Source organism: Humulus lupulus, chromosome X (assembly GCF_963169125.1).
Source record: "Humulus lupulus chromosome X, drHumLupu1.1, whole genome shotgun sequence".
Taxonomy (NCBI): Eukaryota; Viridiplantae; Streptophyta; class Magnoliopsida; order Rosales; family Cannabaceae; genus Humulus; species Humulus lupulus.
In genome coordinates, this window is record NC_084802.1 from 186,016,279 (window position 1) to 186,037,363 (window position 21,085).

Here is a 21,085-nt window from a genome sequence, read left to right on the forward strand (position 1 = left end):
GCTACTCCCAAAATGACTTCTAAATTAAAAAATAAATTTCTATTTTTTTACCCAGACACCTCAAAAAATAATTTTTAATTCTAGAAGCTTAGCCAAATAGGGTCATGAAAAATTGCAGCCAAAATTATTATGTAATGATGTTAGTAGTACTAAAATGTTTAATTAATTTTTTTATGGTAAAAATCATTGTTGTTAGTATTTTGGTATGCAGTTGGCCTATGGTCGTTACCAGATTGGATAAAATAAATACTACAAAGACATTTAAGTGCTACAAATATAACTCCATAAGGATTTTTGTCACAAATATTTCTATTTTATATTATTATTTTTTGTCCAATATGGTACGGACATGTAACACTGTTAACATTGTTAATGACCATGGACCAACTATTCACCGAAACATTAACCACATGAATTTTCGCAAACAAAGAAATTATTTAAGTATTTAAGTACTACAAACATAACTTAAATGGATTTTTCGCTGCAATTTTCCCATCCAAATGATACTTACCTGGTAACATGTAAAATGAAAATCAGTCAAAAGAAAATTGTACCTTCTCATCGAATTTAGCCAACAATTTGTTCATAATCACTAGATTGCGCTTAATTTTAATGAATTAAGTGATGGCAATTTTTTTTAATAACTTTAATTAATTAGGATGATGTATTCTAATTAGTCTATGTTATAATTTTTTTTAAAAATTGATTTTAAAGAGTACTAATTACCAAAGATATATTTTGTTGAAAGAGGGTACCATTATGGGTATTGACCCTGAAATATAAAATTGATATGATTAGTTTTGAGTTTTTTCTTTAGAAAAAAAAAAATTGGAACTTAACAGAAAAAAAAACGTATACATTATATACAGAAAAGGCAAAGATATATAACAAGGACATGCTAAGATAAGACCCGAAAACAAAATAAAAAAAATAAGGGAATTTACTCATTTAGTACTTTATATTTTTGTAAAGTATTATTTTGGTACTGTCTGTTTTCAATAATGTTCATATGGTATCCTGTATTTTTAAATTATACATATTTGATACCCTAGACTCAGATTTGATAAATAAAATTTTGTCAATATGATCAAACTATAATCAGTTATATGTAATTAAATAATTAAATTTAAATTTAGAACTTACATAATTGCCAGTAATTTGATTAAATTGATAAAATTTTATTAATTAAATTTTAATTTAGGATACCAAATATGTACAATTTTAAAGTACAAAATACAATATAAACATTATTAAAAATAGAAAATATCAAAATAATACTCTAAAAAAACACTACCTACCCAACAAAAAATACCAAATATACTTATAAAATTGACAAGAAACAGAGCACTCACTACTTTTAATGCCTTGGTTTTTGTGAAACAAAACAAAACAGAGACTAAAGAAAAGAAAGAAGGAAAAAAAGTCAATGGCCGGGGTTCAGTGCTGCTCTAATCCACCAACTCTGGATCCAAACAGCGGATTAGGCTACCTTGAGGAACTGGGTGGCCTCAAAACCTACATCTCTGGCTCTTCCTCTGACTCCAAATCTGCCGTTCTCCTCATCTCTGACGTTTTCGGTAATTACCCACCTCACAGATTCGCTAATTACAAATCTTTATCAAGAAAACTTTTCACTTCTTCCTCAACATTTTTTTTTCTTTTCATAATTAATATTGTTGATAAGCAACGAATATATATGAACTCTGTACATATTTAAAAAAGAGAACAGAGATTAATGGACCATCTTAGGTTTTAAGCATTTGAGTATTGAGCAATTCTACTTTATGCTGTTTTCTAACGTTTGTTACTTTAATTTTTAATGATGTTGCAGGATATGAAGCCCCAAACATAAGGTATGCTATTATTTTTGCTGGTCTATAAACTTTTTACTGCAGTTTCTGTTCAGAAGAATATTGTTCTTGTGCATGGTTTTTCTATATATATGTTCTTCATTTTAAATCTGGTTTCACCTTTAAAAGGTTGATTGCGGACAAGGCTGCAGCTGCTGGATTCTACGCTGTGGTTCCTGATTTCTTCAATGGCGACCCCTACAATATTGATGGCGATAGTAGGCCCGTACTAGAATGGTTAAAAGATCATGGAACGGTATGTTGAATGGCTTTTTTTCAACAAGTTCTATTCCAAATAACTCTTTGTTGTACTATTTGGTCTCTTTTTCATTTAGACGTATAAAAATAAAATATACTCCAGAGAGGGCGATAAATTATAATAATTAAGCTTGATAAACTATTGAAACAGGACAAGGGGCTTGAGGATGCAAAACCAGTAGTTGAAGCTCTCAAGTCCAAAGGTTTTTCTGCAATTGGGGCAGTTGGCTTCTGCTGGGGTGGTGAGTGAGTTGTTTAGGGAAATTCGATATTATATGCTTGATAATTTAGTGAAATGTTTTAATATGCCAATTATTATTCTAAATATATGATCATTTTAATTTTTTTTTAAGATAAAAATACCCCTAAGATTCAAACACTCATTTTTTCTCTCAATTCGAACTCTCTCTCTAACATCCCTCATTCTCTCACTTTCTCACTCTCTCTCGTTCTAATATTGTAGATCTCGAAAAAATACCAAAATTAAGAAAAAAATCATCTGAAACAAATATTTGAGTGAAAAAATATGTCGAAAAAGTATTGTTTGATGAAATTTGATGCTCTGCACTGAAATTTAACGAAAAATTTAGAGGGTCATATTTTTTCATCCAAATATCTGTTTCAGATGATTTTTTTTTTTAATTTGGATATTTTTTCGATATCTACAAAATTAAAATGATAAAGAGGGTGAGAGAATGAGAGATGTTAGAGAAAGAAAGTTCGGATTGAGAGCGAAAATGAGTGTTTGAATATTAGAGGTATTTTTATCTAAAAAATTGAAATTGTCATATATTTGGGCTAATAACTTATATTGGCATATTAAAAAAATTTACAAAGTTATCATGCGTATAACATAAAATTTCCCATTGTTTTTGTACTTATTTTTTTAATTGGCTCTAATAGATGGATTTTTTTAGCTTTTGGGTCATTTGATATCTCACTATTGGAGCATATAAGAGTTGCAACGATTTGTTTTTCATTTCAGGCAAGGTTGTGACTGAACTTGCAAAGTCAAAATCTATTGAAGCTGCTGTGCTGCTACATCCTTCTCTTGTCACTTTGGATGATATAAAGGGTATGAATATTATTTTCAAGTGCTTAACACAGTTAAAACTATACTTTAGGCTAATTCATTAGCATATAAAGTTTTGTTTTGGAATGCATTATCATGTAATCCATATCCATACAAAGTTCCTCTATATTTCAACACTTGAATAAATTATTACATATACCAAATCCGTTTACCAGTCAATGACTAGCTTGAAAAGTACTTTTAACCAAATAGACGTTATTAGCTTAACTACAGGGAATTTATTCATTTGGTATCTGTAATTTTACAAAATATTATTTTGATACCCTCTGTTTTCAATAATGCTCATATAGTACCTTATATTTTAAAATCATACATATTTGGTACCCTAGACTTGGATTTGATAGATAAAATTTTGTCAATATGACCAAACTGTCATCAGTTATATGTAATTAAGTATTTAAATATAAATTTGGAACTTATATAATTGAGAGCATTTTGATTAAATTTATAAAATTTTATTAATTAAATTTGAGTTTAGGGTATTAAATATGTATGATTTTATAATACAGAGTACCAAATATGTACGATTTCAAAATACAAGATATCAAATGAGCATTATTGTAAATACAGGATACCAAAATGATATTTTGCAAAAATACAGAATACCAAATGATTACCTACCCATCAAAATAAAGAAGATTTCTAATGTGGCAGCTGATGTTGTGCTTTGACACTATGATTAGTCACCACGTACATATATATATTTATATAAATATATATTATATTTATTTATCTAGTTTTGCATTATTGATTACATAAGATAGGAGTCAACATGATTATTAATTAAATAGCTTTTATTTGTTCATTTATCTACAGAGGTTAATATTCCCATTGAGATACTGGCAGCTGAGATTGATAGTATTACACCACCGGCTCTCGTGGAACAATACAAGGAGATCTTAGCTACTAAAGTACCTCATGTACGTATATATATTGTTGTTATTTTTTTTAATAAATAGTATTTTTCCTTCCGTGAATTTTTGACACTATCCGATTATGTTTTTAAAGAAATAGTCTGATAAATTTTTTTTCTGAACTATTGATACTATCGTATTGTACTCTCTGTTACGATTTGCATAAAATAATTAACACTTTACAATTTTCACAATAACAGTGTACATAATTTGGTAGTTGTCAAAATTTCAGAAGCAAAAATGTTAATTATTTTAATTAATAGTTGAGCGAAAAATTTTGATAGACTATATATTTTAGGGTTTATATCTTTTTGGACTATGTGTTTTGTCTCATTACTTGTTTAGACCCTGTGTTTTGATAAATTACTTTTTGGACCCTGTGTTTTGTAAAATTGTTAAAATAGAACCCTAAACTCGATTTTGGTCAATGTTTTGTCAACTAAAATCACAAATAATTTACAAAACTAACAATCCAGAATAAAAATAAAATCATTCTGCTTAAAAACTGTATTGTTATATTCAATTTTTTCTTCATCAAAATTGAGTTTAGGGTTCTATTTTAACTATTTTACAAAACATATGATTCAAAAAGTAATTTATCAAAATACATGGTCCAAACAGATAACGAGACAAAACACATGGTCCAAAAAAAGATAAACCCTTGAAACTATAATCCCTTAATGTCAAAAGTTGAAGTGGTCAAAATTTTTTTTTTTTTTTAACAGGGAAACAAGAACATCCATGTCTTATACCAACCATCACAATTACAATAATAATAATAACTCTAATGGGCCAAAGTAGATTTTGTCACGTCTGGTTTTATTTTTCTTTTTTATTTTGCAAGAATATTTATTTCATTACATTGTGATAGTGAGTCACCACTTTCTCTCTACCTTGTTTTTCTTTTAAAAAAAAACACACACACGCAATGATAATTGATATGTATTAATAGGTTTACATTATTAATTTATATGGCTTGTAATTGTATAGGTTGACAGCTATGTGGAGATAATCCCAAAGGTTGAACATGGGTGGACAGTGAGGTACAACGTGGATGATGAATCAGCCTCAAAATCTGCAAATGAGGCCCATAACAAGATGTTGGAGTGGTTCTCTAAGTATCTTAATTGATCGATTTTAAGTTTTCTTTCTTCTAATAATAAAAGCCATGTAAAATTGGTGTGAAACTTCTTCTCTTTCATGTATGGTTCAAAATATTCCCATGTCTTTACGTTGAATTAGTTTTTTTTTTTTTTAAAAAGATTACTATTTACTAATAGAATAATATTATTTTGGTGTTTTGGTTAAATATCATTTTAAATTTTGATTATTTGTTTTAGAAAATTCTATTATTTTTTGTTTTGTTTTACAGAACTTATCATTATTATTTTAAATTGGATATTGTTAAATTTTAGTTTTAACATAACACTTCTACTTTCATTCTAATATATTATAAAATGACTTTTATATATGGAAACGGGAATAAAATGTTTGTATTAAAAAAATATTGAATAAAATTGATACATAGTTTTAAGAGATTTATAAAATTAAAATTTATTTTTCCATTTTTTTAGAATAAATATTGTTTCTCTTTAAAGAATTAGAAAAAATAATTAGGTCTAACTACATTTATATATTTACTAGGTGCAAGCAATGTGCAATACATGTTTACTTAGTTTTATCTAGAAAATTTATTAATTATTTTTATTAAGTTTCTATGATTGTCATATAAATTTTAAATAAATAAACAATATTATATATAAAAAAAACGACATAAACATATTGGAAGAAAAATTAAACAAAAATTTTGTTTATGGTTTCTTTTTTTAAAAAAAAAAATAATACGATAACATTTTAGATCACAAACTATCATAGTTAAGGTACAAAATATTCTTGATATTTGTAATGCCTCAAATTTCCTAATAAGGTTTAGGAACTTGATTAGGTGGCCGGGAGAGCCATAATTGATTTCTTGTGCTATTAAATGATTATATGCATGTTTAGGTGTATTAAATATGCATGTGAACCTATTTTTGAGTAATTGGGTGATTTTCATATTTTGGCCATTTCGGGCATATTTGACATATATGTGATATGTGTGTGATGCTTTATTATTGTTTGGTTATGCCAGGGTTACTCAGAACGAGACGATCCTAGGAGGTAAGCTAGTGGGAAAGTCACAACGAGATTTATGCTTGACTCGGAGTAAGTCAATGGGTATTTAGAGCATTATCGGGATATTGGGTAATGAGAATGAATATTTGGTGATAAATGTGGAGTTAGTAAGATCAAGAGGAAATTCTGAAGGTTTACTATTTTGTCCCTCGGGGTGTTTTCGGGACCCCGAGCGTTAGGATTTGTTTGAGGATACTTAAGCTTGAAGTAACATTTTAGGAAATAAAAAGAATGTTATGTACGCTCTCTCTCCCTCTAAGTTCCATTTTTGTCTCCCGATCGCATTTTCGAAGGAAACTTGAGTTTTAGGACTCGGATTCAAGCGAGGATCGAGGCATAGCGATCCTAGGAAAGATTATAAGCTTTTTAGCCGGAGGATTTAGTTGGAAACAACTCAATTGGAGGTAATTCAAGTTTTAAGTTTTTAAAATTTTTAAGCTTGAATTGGACTTTGTGTTTTGATGAGTTTTAGTTCGATTTGAGACTTGAGTTTTGTTGGTTTTGGATGATGGGGATATTTGGGAACTTTGATTTTTGAGTTTGGAGATGTTTGAATAGGTTTTTGGAAGGTTTTAAAAGGTTGAAAACGAGGAAAAATGGTTGGTCCGAGGTTGGGCCGCGACCATGTTCTTGGGCGCCGTGGCCCAGGCTTGAAGAAGCAGGTGGAGGTTTTGTTTGGCCTGAGGGTCGCGGCGCTTGCCAGGAGGGCTACGGCGCTTGATGTCATTTTTTGGCCAAATTGATGTTTTGGTTAGGGGAACTCAAACCTTAGGCCTCGGGATCGTTCCTACTACCTGGTTTAGTGGAATTTGATGTCTCGGAGGCTAGGTCTTGGTTCCGGGATTGGTTTTAGAACTTGAACTCATTGGATCACCATTTGTGGTTGGGACTAGGTTTTCACTAGATGATTGGAATCAGGATCGTGCTTGTGGCTTATTTATTGGTAACATGTGCTTGGACCAAAGGTAAGAAAACTGCACCCCATATGTGACATGCATGGTTATTCTTGATGCATGTTGGATGTTTAAATGTGAACATTGATAACATATCAATTTCTTAGAAATCTTACTCATTTGTGTATGGTTATTATTGAGGTATGTCGGGTGTTTAAATGTGATGCATGTAATGCACAAGAAACATGTGTTTAGGGCATCCCAATAATGTTGAATATGAGATTGATCAGAGCTTGAGTCTCTGTATTTGTGCATGATCATAATTGTGCTAGTAACTGATAAGTAAGCATGTTGAATGCCCTATGTTTGGATATTTGACATATGATATATGTTTGGTAGCATTGCTTACTTGTGCATGGCACTGACTCATTAGTCAGATTTGGCAATGGTGTCAGTATCAGCTGTGAAGTTGTGACTCATTAGTCAAGTTCGGCAGTGGTACTGAGCACTGGTCACATGATATTGACTCATAAGTCAAGAACGGTCTTAGCGTGTTTAACGCAAGCCGATAAAAGATTAGATCTAATCGACATCTGCATTGAATGACTCGAATGAGCATTAATGCCGGACCGACCTCAAGTTCAATGAAAATTAAAAGCGCTTGTCTAGTCTAAGGGCTAGTTAATTAGAGCCAGAGCCAGAAAGGCTAAGGTGACCTACATGTCACATGGCTAGGAGGGTATGGGACCTCCAGAGTGTGACTCATTAGTCACCTATACAGGGTATGACTCCTTAGTCATCCACACAGAGATAGACTTATTAGTCATCTATACAGAGTGTGACTCATTAATCACCTATACAGAGTGTGTCTCATTAGTCACCTAGACAGATATGGACTCATTAGTCATGTACACAGGGTATGACGCATTAGTCATCTATACAGAGTGCGACTCATTAGTCACCTATGTAGGGTGTGCCTCATTAGTCACCCACTCCGAGATTGATTTACTAGTCATCTATTCAAGAAGCAGGTCCCCAGAGATTGACTCATTAGTCATCTATTCAGATGCAGGACCCCATAATCATTTGTTTGCACCTGCTTGCATGCATGATGAAGGCTATTATTGCTAGGCATGCACATTATGATTTGATGACATGTTAATACTGTTCATGAGCATATTGAGTTTTCTTGTTGGGCTTCGGCTCACGGGTGCTATGTGGTGCAAGTAAAGGCAAAAAAAAAAGCTGGACCATCCTTGAGTTGGAAAGCTTAGGTGACGACATGTACATATGCGGCTGCTCAACCGCCACGGCCGAGGGTTGAAAGAGAAACTAAGGCTAAACCCTGTTTTGCCACTTAGATCGGCTGATTGTAAATATTTTCTTGTAATAGAGCTCTAAATTATATTTTTGGGATCCCAATGTATACAGTAAACAATCTAGTAAAACATTATATCTTAACCAAAAATTTTAAATCTCTAAACCGTTAATCATACCTAGTTACACGTTTATGGCCAAATGACTCAATTAGCGAGTTTAGCACTGTTTATAATGTGCACCGTAACGGTCCCTGGAGTTTAGGGCGTTACAATTTTGGTATCAGAGCATGCAAAGGTTTATGGTTCCTGAAGACAAAGCGTTGTCTGTCATCCACTTTAGTTTTTTAGGCTTCCTCCGTGAAGTGTTGGATGTAAGCCTTGAGGGTCTTCATGGGATGTTGTTTGATATTGGCCAGCGCGCTGATTCGCATGTCCATCTTCATGGCGGCCACAGACTGCTTAAGGAACGCTGACTGCAATCCATACCAAGATTGGATTGATCCCGGCTTAAGTCTTTTCCACCACTCTTCTACGGGTCCAGCCAGAGTGATAGAAAAACATAAGCACTTGTCGTTGTCACAAACGTGAGCCACGATCATCAGGCAATTGTAACGGGACAAGTGATCCCTGGGGTTCGCGTTCCCGGTGTAGGCAGGTAGGTTCGGTATTTTGAACCCCTTTGGTAGTACCACTTCCAAGATGTGTTTGGTGCATGGATCATTTTCCTCTTCTTCGAAATGGTAACCTCTACCTTCTTGTTTCCGAACCAAGCGATTCGTGACCTTCTTAAGAGTGGCCAACTGTTTGGCCATTCCATCATCTAGAGGGACTCTCCCGTTCCTTTGGTCGTTGAGGTTATTCCTCAAGTCGCCTCCAAAGGGGGAAATATTTTCCTTGCAGGCTCGTTCTTTTCGAGCATTAAGGCCATCACGCAAGTATACTCGGGAAGTATCGTCTCCCGAATTGATGACTTTTGGTTCTTCTTCACGTTTGTGCCCTCCGTGATCCTTGTTCATAGAGGTGCTGGGATAAAAGTGTCGTCCCGTTCATCCTGACTAGGGACATTTTGGGGCTTAGTACCTTGTGGGCGCTTCCCCTACGGATCGTTCGGATGATCCCATCCTGGGACAGGATTCATCCGCCCTTTCCTAGGGAATTGCCTTGGGTCAGCCCCGGTTCTTGGAACGGGATGAGCTTTCTTCTAGGGGTTTGTTTTTCCCATAGGATCGGTCGTTTTGGCTTTTCCTTTCTCTTGATCAGGATTCGACGAGCCGGTTCCGGGATGTGGTCCTGGAGGAGGGATAAGGCTAGTGTTGTTAGGTATGTCAGTCCTGATAGTTGGGACAGGCGGCTGCATTCCTGGAGGCGAAACAGTTGTAGGATTGGTTGCCAATCCTTGGGCAGCAATGAAGGCCTGAAGATCCAGGAGGGACTCTTGCATTTGGCGGGTGGCTTCTTTTTGTTCAGCTATCATGGCTTCTTGATCCAGGACTTGTTGTCTTAGGCGAACCACCTCTAGATCCTCCTGTCCAGGCTCCATATTCTTTTCTTTAGGATCGATGGGGTTTTTGGCCTCGTGATCCTCGTATTCCCCTTCATCTTCCACGTAATAGCCTTCTTCGTAGTCACCCCCATCCCCGAAGTTCTGGAAGTCGTCGAGCAGAGGCCCCTGATAAGGCGTATCCTTAGGTTGGTCTTGAGGAAATGGTTTATTGAGCAACAGTTCTCCATTGTCTTGTTTTTGCTGGTGAGCATGTCAAACACGGTATGCCTAGTGTTCACCATTTTTCGCAAATGATCGAGATTGATTCAAGCTTCCTTCAGCTCTCAATAAAAGCACCAAAATGTTTATCGAGTTTTTCAGAAACTAGGAATATATTAAGAAATAAGAGTTGGAAAGAAATGATAAAAGATGAACCAACAGAGCTTTTACATGGTTGCAGCGTTAATGACCCTTAGTCCACGAGTCTATTATATTAGATTTTAGAGTGCTTTTGACAATGGAGTTTTCTGCAAATTTTAGCAGAGTAATTGCTTACAAGAGAAAATATGGGATCCCCGCTATAGTGCACAACTGACCCAATTTATAAGCAGTCAAGTGCAGTGGACTTGGGCCGGACTAATCCGGTCCCAATAGGGATGTAATCACCGTTTACTCACTAATGGAGTCATAATACAAAGAATGTTATATAAGGAAATGTAGTAATCTGGGCCCATTGGGCTAGCTTGGGCATGGCCAAGCCTTACACCTGCCCATAGTACGTTAGCTCGGACTGGTCTATGTGGGCTTCTAAGGAGATCCTGGGGACAAGTTCTGCCAGAGTAGTGGCAGTACTATTTCCTAGGAAAAGTGTATGTTCCGTCTGTACCCTCTTCTGCAGGTTAGTTGAGGAGACCAACCTCCGTGTTTCTCAGGGACATGTCAGCGTCAAGGAAGATCAGGCTTATCCTATCCTGATGTCTGGTCCGGGTTCATTTACTAATGTCTCAGTTTATTTACCGGAGTCCTGGTTCGTTCACCAGAACTTGGGTTCGTTTGCCAAGACGGACATTGTGACACTGAATATCTCCCCTGGATTCTTGACCAGGTCTATTTCCATCGACTAGTCAGTATGCCACTTCTATTAGCATCCCAGAGGATACAGGTAGGTAAGGACCGAGAAGATGAGTCGAGCCTGCATCTTAGTCTCGATTCCCTCGTTACGGTCGCGCCCATCGAACATTGTTGGGCTTGATGACGATTGGGCTATCAGGACTTCTTCCTTCCCCATTCATTGGGCTCAAGATGGGCCCGGACCTTTTTAAGAGGACCCAGGGGCCCATTGGGTCATGCCACATGTCACGAGTGGAAAAGAGAGATAACAATTATAATGATAATTTTTTATAAGATTTGAATTTATATTAATATAATTAATAAATATCTACTATAGTATTAAATATTATTACAATAATGATATTTTATAACATTTGAATTTATATTGATATAATTAATAAATATTTATGATATGTTATAATATTTGAATTTTATTAATATAATTAATAAATATATATTTTTAATTTTGTAATTATTAAATATCTAGTATTGTATTATATATTTTTATAATAATGATATTTAATAACATTTTAATTTATATTAATATAATTAATAAATGTCTAATTATAATAATGATATTTTATAATATTTTATATTAATATAATTAATAAATATATATATTTTTAATTTGTTTTGAAAGTATACTATGTTATTCTGTTAAAGTTTAAAAAAAATCGTTAAAACCAATAATTTATATTATATACATATTTTTTATATATAGAGATATTGAGAAAATTGTGGTAGGTCCACTTAAAAGGACATACATGTAGGTCATTTGTCTCTTTTTGATACAACTGATTATTTGAATTCTGATTTCGACATCCTAAATTATTTATGCAAGATCTGTTATAATTACATTGTTCACTATCATATAAAAAAATTAAAATTACAACTTATCTTATCTGTGTCATAAAGAGAATAAAGACTCCCCTATTAATATTAGAGAAATGCTAAATTTTTATTTTTCTCGAGTATATTTTCCTTCTTTCGTGTTTCACGATTAAATGAAAAAAAAATGATGACCACACATAGGATATTTACATAACATACAAGAAAACCTCTATATAAGAATACATTTGGGACCAAACTAATTGTATTCTAATTGAGTTATTATAACTGAATAGAGGTATTTGTACAAAAAAAAACTTTCAAAATACCTAAAAGTATCAACTTTAACAATAACAATATAGCAGAAACTTCATAATAACCATTACATATTTAAAAGTAATTCAAGTAATTCAAATGTGGAATAAATATTTGATTTTCTTCCTTAAATACAAATAAATGAAATAATATTGATATTTATTTGACTGACCTAAATTATTGGGACCAAAATTTTTTATAATAAAATAGAAGTTATTCTTATACAAAGTATTCTTATAATATGTTTTTTTTTTTTTGTTTGTATAACATGCTGAAAATGAATACATCTGTACAACAAGTCAGACTAAGGATTCACCATTTGTCAAATAACTAAATAAATAAAAATTGTGTGTTTTTGACTATTGGCATATAATATTTGGATTGAACTGCATTTAAAGTTAGAAGAAAGCATAGAGCAATCTATTGTCTCTTGAAGATATCAAAGTTGACATTTCCGTTGAAAGGAACAACCACACTCGACACAAAACGAAACTTGACTACATTCAATATGAAAACCCAAACAAGTTTAGTATTGATTGTTTAACTCAAGCTAGTTTTATATTATGCTATAACATATGAATATATGCACATACATATATATTTGACAAGAGACAAAGGATACCCCAAAATAAATGGCAGGATCCCAGTGCTGTTCTAATCCACCAACTCTGAACCCACACGGTGGAGCAGGCACCGTTGAACTACTAGGAGGCCTCAAAACCTACATCTCTGCCTCTTCCAACTCCAAACATGCTGTTCTTCTCATATCTGACATTTTTGGTCATTACCCTTCTCACTACTATTGTTACCTATCTTCTTAAATTAAAAAAAAAATTAGTTAATTGCTTACTTGGTAATCTTGTTTTCTATTTGTATATATATATATATATATGCAACGAATAAGCCCTATAACATACTTCAAAAGAGACTATCTGGGACCTATTCCGGTAGTGTAGAATCAATCACATGCTTCCTTATTAGATTTTAAGCATGGCTATCTGGAAATTTCTATATATATATATATATATATATCATAAATATTGTATTAATTTTTCTTCTATTGTTGATTTTCGACCATGCTGCAGGATATGAAGCCCCAAACATAAGGTATGCTATTCTTGAGAGAACGATCTGTCCATCTATTTTTATGTAAGCTTAAGGAAATTTTAACTTATGATGTTGAAAGTAAATCCATATGAATAGAACGTGGAAAATAGTCTTCTAATTAAGCTGTATTTGACTCTGTTAACAAGATCCCATGATAGGTCATTGAAGATTTCGAACACTACTTATATTCAAATTTCTTCTAATGGTTAATGTTTCCAAATAATTGGAAACTATAATTGTACAAGGTTTTCCAGTTATTTTTAAAGCTACTTTGTCTTTAAAAGGATGGTGGCAGACAAGGTGGCAGCTGCTGGATTCTATGTCGCTGTCCCTAACTTCTTCTACGATGATCCTTTTGTATATGACAACAAGCCTCTACAAGTTTGGTTAAAAGATCATGGAACAGTATGCTTTTTTATTTACATTTTTTCCTAGTTATATATGTGTGTGTGAATACATATGAACATTTTCACATTCATTTCCATATAAAATATGCTCCATGGGGCTATAATTTAAAACATTGGTGTTGGAGGTCTAATAAATGACCATGTTCTCACAGGATAAGGGATTGGAAGATGCAAAACCAGTAGTTGAAGCCCTTAAAGCCAAAGGTTTTTCTTCAATTGGGGCAGCTGGCTTCTGTTGGGGTGGTGAGTGAAATGGTTTTTCTTAGATTTTGTTAATCTATGTTTAGTGTTATTCTGTTGCCATTATTTTTCACAATTCTTGTTTGTCTATTCAGCCAAGGTTGTCACTGGACTATCAAAATCAAAATCATTTATTTCTGCTGCAGTGCTATTACATCCTTCCTTTGTCTCTTTGGATAATATTAAAGGTATGGGCTCTTGTGTTGGATAGTTCCAAAATCCAATAAAGTACTAATTAAGATAGAAAGTGTCTCTGTATGATCTCTTGGTCATACATTTACAGACCAAATCCATTTTCTCAATCCATAATCAGGAATACTAAAGTAAATTTTTTTTTCTTTTTCAGCTTAGCTATTTCAAAGCATAATAAAAACATGAGATAATGTTGGGACCTTATAAGCAAAGATACTTGGACAAATCTATTTATGGATATTTTCACAATGATTAACCACATATTAAATTTTAAATGGTTTCCACAGAAGTTAATGTTCCCATTGCAATTTTGGGTGCTGAGATTGATGATTATGGCCCACCTACCCTCTTGAAACAGTTTGAGGAGATCTTAGTTGCTAAACCTGAGGTAAGGAAGGTTTTTATTGAAGTCTTTTTCTTATTTAGCTGATGAGCCAGAAGATAACAGTATTCATTAATAACATTTATGATAATAATAGTGGCTTTGTGTTACATCTGCTTATTTATACCATAAAGTTGAATTGATACAGGTCGATTGCCATGTGGAGATATTTCCAAATGTTGAACATGGTTGGGCAGTGAGGTACAATGCGGATGATCAGGTGGCTGCAAATTCTGCAAATGAGGCCCATAAGAAGATGTTGGACTGGTTCTCTAAGTATGTCAAGTAGATCATTTTAAACTTGAGAAATGTAAAATAAACTTTCTTTTGTACTCTTTTAAATCAATGAATGACATCTGGATTCCATTAATGATTTAAAAAAATATTAAAATATAAAAAATTGAATAATATCCACATGTCATCCATAGATGAAGAAGAGTGTAAAAGAGAGTAAAATAGAATGTTTCCTTAGCACTCTTTTTAAACTTTTGAAGGAAAAAATAAAGGTGTTATGTTTGAATTCAGATGGCTCTTATATATTGTCTTATTTCATTTTCATTGGTATAGGAATATACTCCTTATTAACCACCAATAGAAATAATGTGCCCCACATTTTAAAATATGATATGACGAAAGGCTTGTGTATTTTATAAGTAAAAAATAGGAAATAAACACTTGAACAATTTTGATGTTTGAACAGTTGGAGTATTAAGAAACTTAGAGTTTAAAATGCTAAGTTGGATTAGCATGTTTTCAAATGTTAGGAATCCTCATTTGCCACTTGTTTATGATTGATTAGGATAAATTTTAGTGGTTTTCTTGGCTCTTATTATCACCCTATAGTTAATAATGATGGATTTAACAAATATGTAGTTCAAATATGGATCAAACATTTACAGTGTTTTTTTTATCCCAAAATCCCAAAGTACATTACAAATTAAAATAAATACTATTTATGGCATTTGCTTCTGGGTTTATGATAGTATGAACACTATGGATTGTGCGAAAAATGCACGCAACCTATATTATTAGTTAAAACACACGTAGATTATGATGAAGATGGCAAGTTTCTGTCTTGCGCTAGAATATTACGCAAGAACAAAAGCAACTGTAACTGTGTTGTGGGAAAAAACAGATGCAGCAGCTGCAGCTGTGCTCCTCTCCTTGCGCCTCTAGTCACAGAAAATTGATTTCAAGACAAATAACAAGGCACTAAAATAGCATAATTCTTATAGATAAATTACATTGTCCTGGGAACAAAATTAGAAGTTGTTAATAGCATCACAAAAAGGCTAGCACAAAAAGAAGTTGAAAAGCAAAATTGGAAATCTAAAAGCTGATGATTTTCCAATAGAACAAGAAAGCCTAGACAATATTATCATTACTTGAAACATTTGGCGTCCAATAAAGCCTCTCCCTCAAAAGGCTCATAATCTTCAATCATCTGGCTAGCACGCTCCTTCTGAGCTTCGTCAGTAATGTCAACCTTGCGCCACTCATACAGCTCCATATCATAACACTCATCGATGATAAACTGAGGAACCTCTTGTCCACGGAATAGCCATAATCCTTTCACCTTGTATGGTGGCTCTGAACCAATCACCAACATCTTTCCAAATGCATATTTACGAGCCAAATCCATTCGCTGCAGAAAACCACCCACCTTGTTCAAAGTCACAAATGAGACAGTATTCTCGTTGTTGTACTTGTAATCACAAAACCATAGAGAGTAACCCTCTGGATCATACATGTCCCAGAATCCTGCAAGAAAGAAAACATTAAGAAATGATATTTCAGTCTTACGTGCCATAATTTCTTTAAATAAGGAACAAAACACAATCACTTCCAATGGAAATCCTTGTCAGAAAAAAACATTTTCAGACCATTAAATCTCCGCAAACTTGCAAGATAATACATATTAGAATAACAAATTTTACGACTTTTTCATGTGACCTAAACATGCAAGATAATACATATTAGAATAACAAATTTTACGACTTTTTCATGTGACCTAATAAATTCAAAATGCAACTCCAGCGATCAAATTACAAGAGTTCGGGTTATATCATCCAACAAACCCCTACATTAAAAAACAATCAACAGTTCAATTTTTCGGATGTTTTGCTGAATTAGTTGGGTGTGGACTTCAAATTAACAGAAGAATGTTGATAGAAAAAGCAGCCTCAAGTATAAATGCCCCTGTCCTACGATAGCAGTGCAAACAAAATTTTGACTGAGCTATAAAAGGTGAGCATAAAAAAAGAAGTCAGAAATGAATGTCGCTGTCTTACTATGTATATGTAGTTCAATAAAATAAAAAGTACCTTTGATAGCAACTTCACGGAAGTTTGTCTTGGTGTTAGAGTAAAGCCTCTTCCACTCATCAAGAATCATCTTACTGGGAGGCAAAAGGTCAAGAGGGTTCTTTGCCTTGGGCTTGGGTGCCTCTTCTTCCTCAGCAGTCTCCTCTACTTTAGGTTTAGCTTTTTCTTTCTTTGCTTCCTCCTCTTTCTTTGGCTCATCCTTGGCTTTTGGTTTGGCAGCTTGCACCTGTGAAGGCTTCTTCGACTGAACAGGTGGGACAGAGTCTGCTTGTTTCACCTCACCCAATATTTTATGGAAATTCGGCAGATTAACCATGGTCCAAAAGTATCTCTCAACGTGAGGAAACTCAGAGGTAAAACTCTTGGTTAGAATGCGACTAAATCCCAAGGTCAAATTACATATCATAACTATATCAGCTAATGTAACAGAATGTCCAACCAAGTAAGTATTGGAAGCAAGATAAGTATTCAAAGCATCAAGTGCTCTCTTCAGTGCAGCAATTGTAGCTTCCTCAGACTGGTGGGCAAGAGAAAAAAAAGGAGCTAATTTAGATGAAAAGTTGACCAAATAGAAACATTAGTCTAAAACGGGCAAAACAGAAGGAAGGAAAAACTAACTGGAGGGAGGTAAACAGCAAACCCAATTCGTGGAATAAACCAACGCAAAATATTGACATCAATCTCCAAAGTTGCAAAATCAATCCATTGCTCCACATGAGCCTGAAAAACAAGAGTGGCAATAATAATTATCACGTTTATGACAATAATAATGCTCGTCTCCAGCACATATGAAAATCCAAATGCACATGGAAGTTTCACTGCACCCATGAGGAAATTAGGTTCATGAACTCAAATATCTTGATAAGAGTCAAAGGCCATATTCAGTATCCTTGTCATATGGCCAACAGATTTTAAAGATCGCAAGAAATCAAGAAACAAATAATAATTCTGCATGGAAAGCTTGTGTTCATCATTAAACGGGATAGAATAATAATATAGCCTTAAACAAACACACAACAGGAGAATAAACCTACTAATGCAATATGGCTCGCAAGTCACTCACATTTTCAATCAATGAAGATCCAAGAAGAGGATTATCGGCCTTCAAGCGAGCAACTGCAGCAAGAAGCTGTAGACTATAAAATTCAAGTACTGATAAGTGATAACTATCATGTACAAAAAGTACAAATAAAAATCAAGACTCACCATAGCGTGCAATGGCATTGCTCTCAAATATGGGACCATCAGATGTTTCCAAAACAGGAACCTGCACATTACATTACATTACACATATAATTGTTTCAGTTCAGACAAAACCACCTTTCATCCATCGTAGTAGACTTCTTGCATACTAAAATAGCCCACCTTTCCAATGGGGTTCATTTTAAGAAATTCTGGAGTTTTATTTGAAACACCCATCTCAAAGTTCTTGACCAATTCCACTTTAACGCCGCTGTATTCTGCAGCAATAAGTGCCTTGAAACCATTTTTATTGGTATTTCCCGCGTGTAGGACCTAAAAGTAAATCAAAAGAAAATGGTATAAGAAAATTCAGTAGTAATTTATACTAAAAAAACGAAGAAAAAAAATACCCAGATGGGTAAATTTCCAGTAGCCTTGAAAATGTCATCATAAATACTCTACAACTTATGGATGTACACCTTTTTCACTCCAGATGAATCATAAACAATCATAGATAACTAGAAAGCAAGATAGGTCTTTAGTTTCAATCAAAGGTTAGCTTTATACAGACACATAGATATAAATATATAAGCAATGTAAGGATGTGAAAGTGAAAATAAAGCTAAGAAAAGCTTACCAGAGCCATTTTTAACACTTGATAGAAGCCTTCAACTTTCTGGTGAAAAAAATATCTGGTGAAAAACAGAGATATTTATATCGATCGATACAGTGATCGAGAGACAAATACTACAGCATCACAGTACCAAGAAAAGAACCAGAGCTAACCTGAAACCGCAACAGTTGAGGTTTAGTGTGGAAGAAGGAGCTTCTTTTAGGGTTTGCGAACGGACCTTCTTTTTCTTCTTCTTTTTCTTTTGTTAACAATTTGTGCTTAATTTTACAACAATATCCTTTTGCAGTCACTACTCTCAAATATTCGGGAGGCATTTAAGTATATTCCAATAAACTTGTTTTAATCGTAGTTGTCGGCTTTTAACCAGGGAGGCATTTAAATACAAGAGTGGCTACGTTAACTCAAAATATGATTATATATATATATTATATATAGTGATGTGGCAGTTTAGTATAGCTAATCACATTTTTTTTAATTAAAACTTATTATTTTAAAAAATACTGATATGTCACTGTGTATAATATTTGAATGCATATTTTAAATGCAGATATCATTACTCGTTGCTAAATTATTTAAGACAAATAAAGATTTTTTTCTCCTCAAACTATGGTCCATTGTCACTGGAATATTTTTACGATGTAAAAATCCTTACGAACTTTGGAAACATGTTCTTTTGTTGAATTCCAATCATTTTTTCAATATTTGCCTGATGTAGTACTGATAAAGTACGATTTGAAAGACCAAAGGTAGAAAATACATATATATATATATATATATCCATTCTTAGACCTAATAATGTTAGTAGGGGTGAACATGGGTTGCAGGTTTTGAGTACATGGGTTCGGATTTTGTAGGTTTGTGTGCGGAAAATTGATTCCGAACCCGCTGGAAAAGTTATCAAATTTTGCACATTTTTGAGTTTCGGGTTTAATCGGGTTAGATGTGTGCTGGTTTTATGGACCTGTTTTTGGATTTGGACCTTACTTGAGGTGGGCTTTGATAAAAGCCTTTCAAAAATGTCAAATGTTGATAATTTTTTTACCCAAAATAAATTGAAAGAAATTTGTACAAGATAATTTGTTCAATTATTTTGGTTAAAATTGACAAATTTTATCATCCATATGAAAAATATGAAACAAATATCTTTGAAATTTAAATTTGAAACAAAAATTATATAAACTTGATATTAATTCATATAATAAAGTCCATAATCTTCGAAGTCAAAATACAAGCATAAAGTCTATAAAGTACTAATAAAACCAACCAACTATAAAATCCATAAAGTCCAAATACAAGTTATACAACCATATTAAAATTCATAAAGTTTCCATAAATTCCAAACAAAAGAAAAAACAAGTCTATAAAATTCCAAAATACAAAGAAAAGTATATCAAGAATCAAGAATACAACCATAATTTTTTTCTTTGTCCTTCCTTTCCTTTCCTCTCCTTGCGAATTTTGAACATCCAAATCCAAACTTTTTAATAAATAAAAAATTAAAAAACCTAAATAAATAAAAAAACAGTCAAGTAAAATTAAGAAATTCTTACAGCATATACATATGCGTATTTATATATATTTCATTGAATCAAGAAGTCTAAAGCATGTATTTGTTTTCTTCTTACCCATTCACATCCATAACCATAATCATCATCACAGACCCCAGATATTAAAAACATAAATTAGAAATATTAATAAGGTTTATCACCATAAAAAGAAACGAAAATTGAGGTTTCAATTAAATTTCTATTATCCACACAAATCTAAAAGAAGAATCATTATTCAGTCATGAGAATAATCTAAAAAAAGAAGACCTATGAACAAACTATCAAATGACTATACAGTCATTGAGGATAATCTTATTCAACCAGCTTGGTTTTTTATCATTAATCTAATGATAATAAATATTCCAAATTCAAACACTAAGCTGCACTACTATATTATCAACCATTAATTAGTGATTAGAGGAAATTTATACCAACCAGAAGGCTAAATTAGAAAGAAAAAAACTCGAAGACTCTCAGGCTCTTGCAACAAAGTTTGTTATATTATTTATAATATAATGTTCAGATTAAATAAATGTGTCAAAATGTGTCTCATATTGTAATATAATATATATGAGTGTTACATTTTTTGATAATGTGAATATCCAAATGTGTAACATATTTTGGGTTACAAAAACAATTACAAATTTGTAACTCTCAAATATTACTTAGTAATATGTAGATTTGATGTTACACATTTTGATTTGAATTTGTCAAAGCCATAAGAGATATGGTTGTTAGAGATGTGATTTTAACTCTCATAATGTGTATGGAAGTTGCAAAATCATCTGGGAATGAGTTTGGAACGTTTTAGAAAAGTTTGGAAATTTGGGTG

General features: G+C 33.0%; 3 protein-coding genes across 4 annotated transcripts; 2 read left to right on the forward strand and 1 right to left on the reverse strand.

The window, feature by feature from the left end:
• Nucleotides 1-1,359: 1,359 nt before the first annotated feature.
• On the forward strand, nucleotides 1,360-5,353 carry LOC133803196 (endo-1,3;1,4-beta-D-glucanase-like). The gene is made up of 7 exons (XM_062241171.1): nucleotides 1,360-1,577; nucleotides 1,832-1,853; nucleotides 1,980-2,106; nucleotides 2,260-2,350; nucleotides 3,094-3,183; nucleotides 4,018-4,121; nucleotides 5,106-5,353. Exons 1-7 carry the CDS (start codon nucleotides 1,427-1,429, stop codon nucleotides 5,244-5,246), a joined length of 726 nt encoding a protein of 241 aa, XP_062097155.1. The 5' UTR covers nucleotides 1,360-1,426; the 3' UTR covers nucleotides 5,247-5,353.
• Nucleotides 5,354-12,730: 7,377 nt separating this feature from the next.
• Nucleotides 12,731-15,090, forward strand: LOC133804266 (endo-1,3;1,4-beta-D-glucanase-like). Its single transcript, XM_062242410.1, has 7 exons — nucleotides 12,731-13,018; nucleotides 13,324-13,345; nucleotides 13,630-13,750; nucleotides 13,905-13,995; nucleotides 14,088-14,180; nucleotides 14,472-14,572; nucleotides 14,715-15,090. Exons 1-7 carry the CDS (start codon nucleotides 12,871-12,873, stop codon nucleotides 14,853-14,855), a joined length of 717 nt encoding a protein of 238 aa, XP_062098394.1. The 5' UTR covers nucleotides 12,731-12,870; the 3' UTR covers nucleotides 14,856-15,090.
• A 666-nt stretch (nucleotides 15,091-15,756) lies between these two features.
• Nucleotides 15,757-19,035, reverse strand: LOC133803149 (elongation factor 1-gamma-like). Of its 2 annotated transcripts, none has more exons than XM_062241112.1 (8): nucleotides 18,859-19,035; nucleotides 18,710-18,748; nucleotides 18,256-18,405; nucleotides 18,097-18,157; nucleotides 17,954-18,006; nucleotides 17,509-17,610; nucleotides 16,891-17,407; nucleotides 15,757-16,327 (listed from the first exon to the last, which is right to left on the reverse strand). In XM_062241112.1, the coding sequence occupies exons 1-8, from the start codon at nucleotides 19,018-19,020 to the stop codon at nucleotides 15,948-15,950; spliced, it is 1,464 nt and encodes a 487-aa protein (XP_062097096.1). In that variant the 5' UTR covers nucleotides 19,021-19,035; the 3' UTR covers nucleotides 15,757-15,947. The 2 variants fall into 2 exon arrangements, with proteins under 2 accessions (XP_062097096.1, XP_062097097.1); XM_062241113.1 differs by having other exon boundaries at nucleotides 18,710-18,764; nucleotides 18,859-18,995.
• Nucleotides 19,036-21,085: the final 2,050 nt, after the last annotated feature.

Bases quoted from the DNA above. Each gene is read 5' to 3' on its own strand.
- LOC133803196 (XM_062241171.1), top strand. From the start codon at position 1,427: ATGGCCGGGGTTCAGTGCTGCTCTAATCCACCAACTCTGGATCCAAAC. The intron at 1,578-1,831 runs GTAATTACCCAC...ATGATGTTGCAG, and splicing joins CCTCATCTCTGACGTTTTCG to GATATGAAGCCCCAAACATA. The intron at 1,854-1,979 runs GTATGCTATTAT...CACCTTTAAAAG, and splicing joins TATGAAGCCCCAAACATAAG to GTTGATTGCGGACAAGGCTG.
- LOC133804266 (XM_062242410.1), top strand. From the start codon at position 12,871: ATGGCAGGATCCCAGTGCTGTTCTAATCCACCAACTCTGAACCCACAC. The intron at 13,751-13,904 runs GTATGCTTTTTT...ATGTTCTCACAG, and splicing joins GGTTAAAAGATCATGGAACA to GATAAGGGATTGGAAGATGC. The intron at 13,996-14,087 runs GTGAGTGAAATG...TTGTCTATTCAG, and splicing joins AGCTGGCTTCTGTTGGGGTG to CCAAGGTTGTCACTGGACTA.
- LOC133803149 (XM_062241112.1), bottom strand. From the start codon at position 19,020: ATGCCTCCCGAATATTTGAGAGTAGTGACTGCAAAAGGATATTGTTGT. The intron at 18,158-18,255 runs GTGGGCTATTTT...TGTAATGTGCAG, and splicing joins AAATGAACCCCATTGGAAAG to GTTCCTGTTTTGGAAACATC. The intron at 17,408-17,508 runs GTTAGTTTTTCC...CTTGCCCACCAG, and splicing joins TTGCTGTTTACCTCCCTCCA to TCTGAGGAAGCTACAATTGC.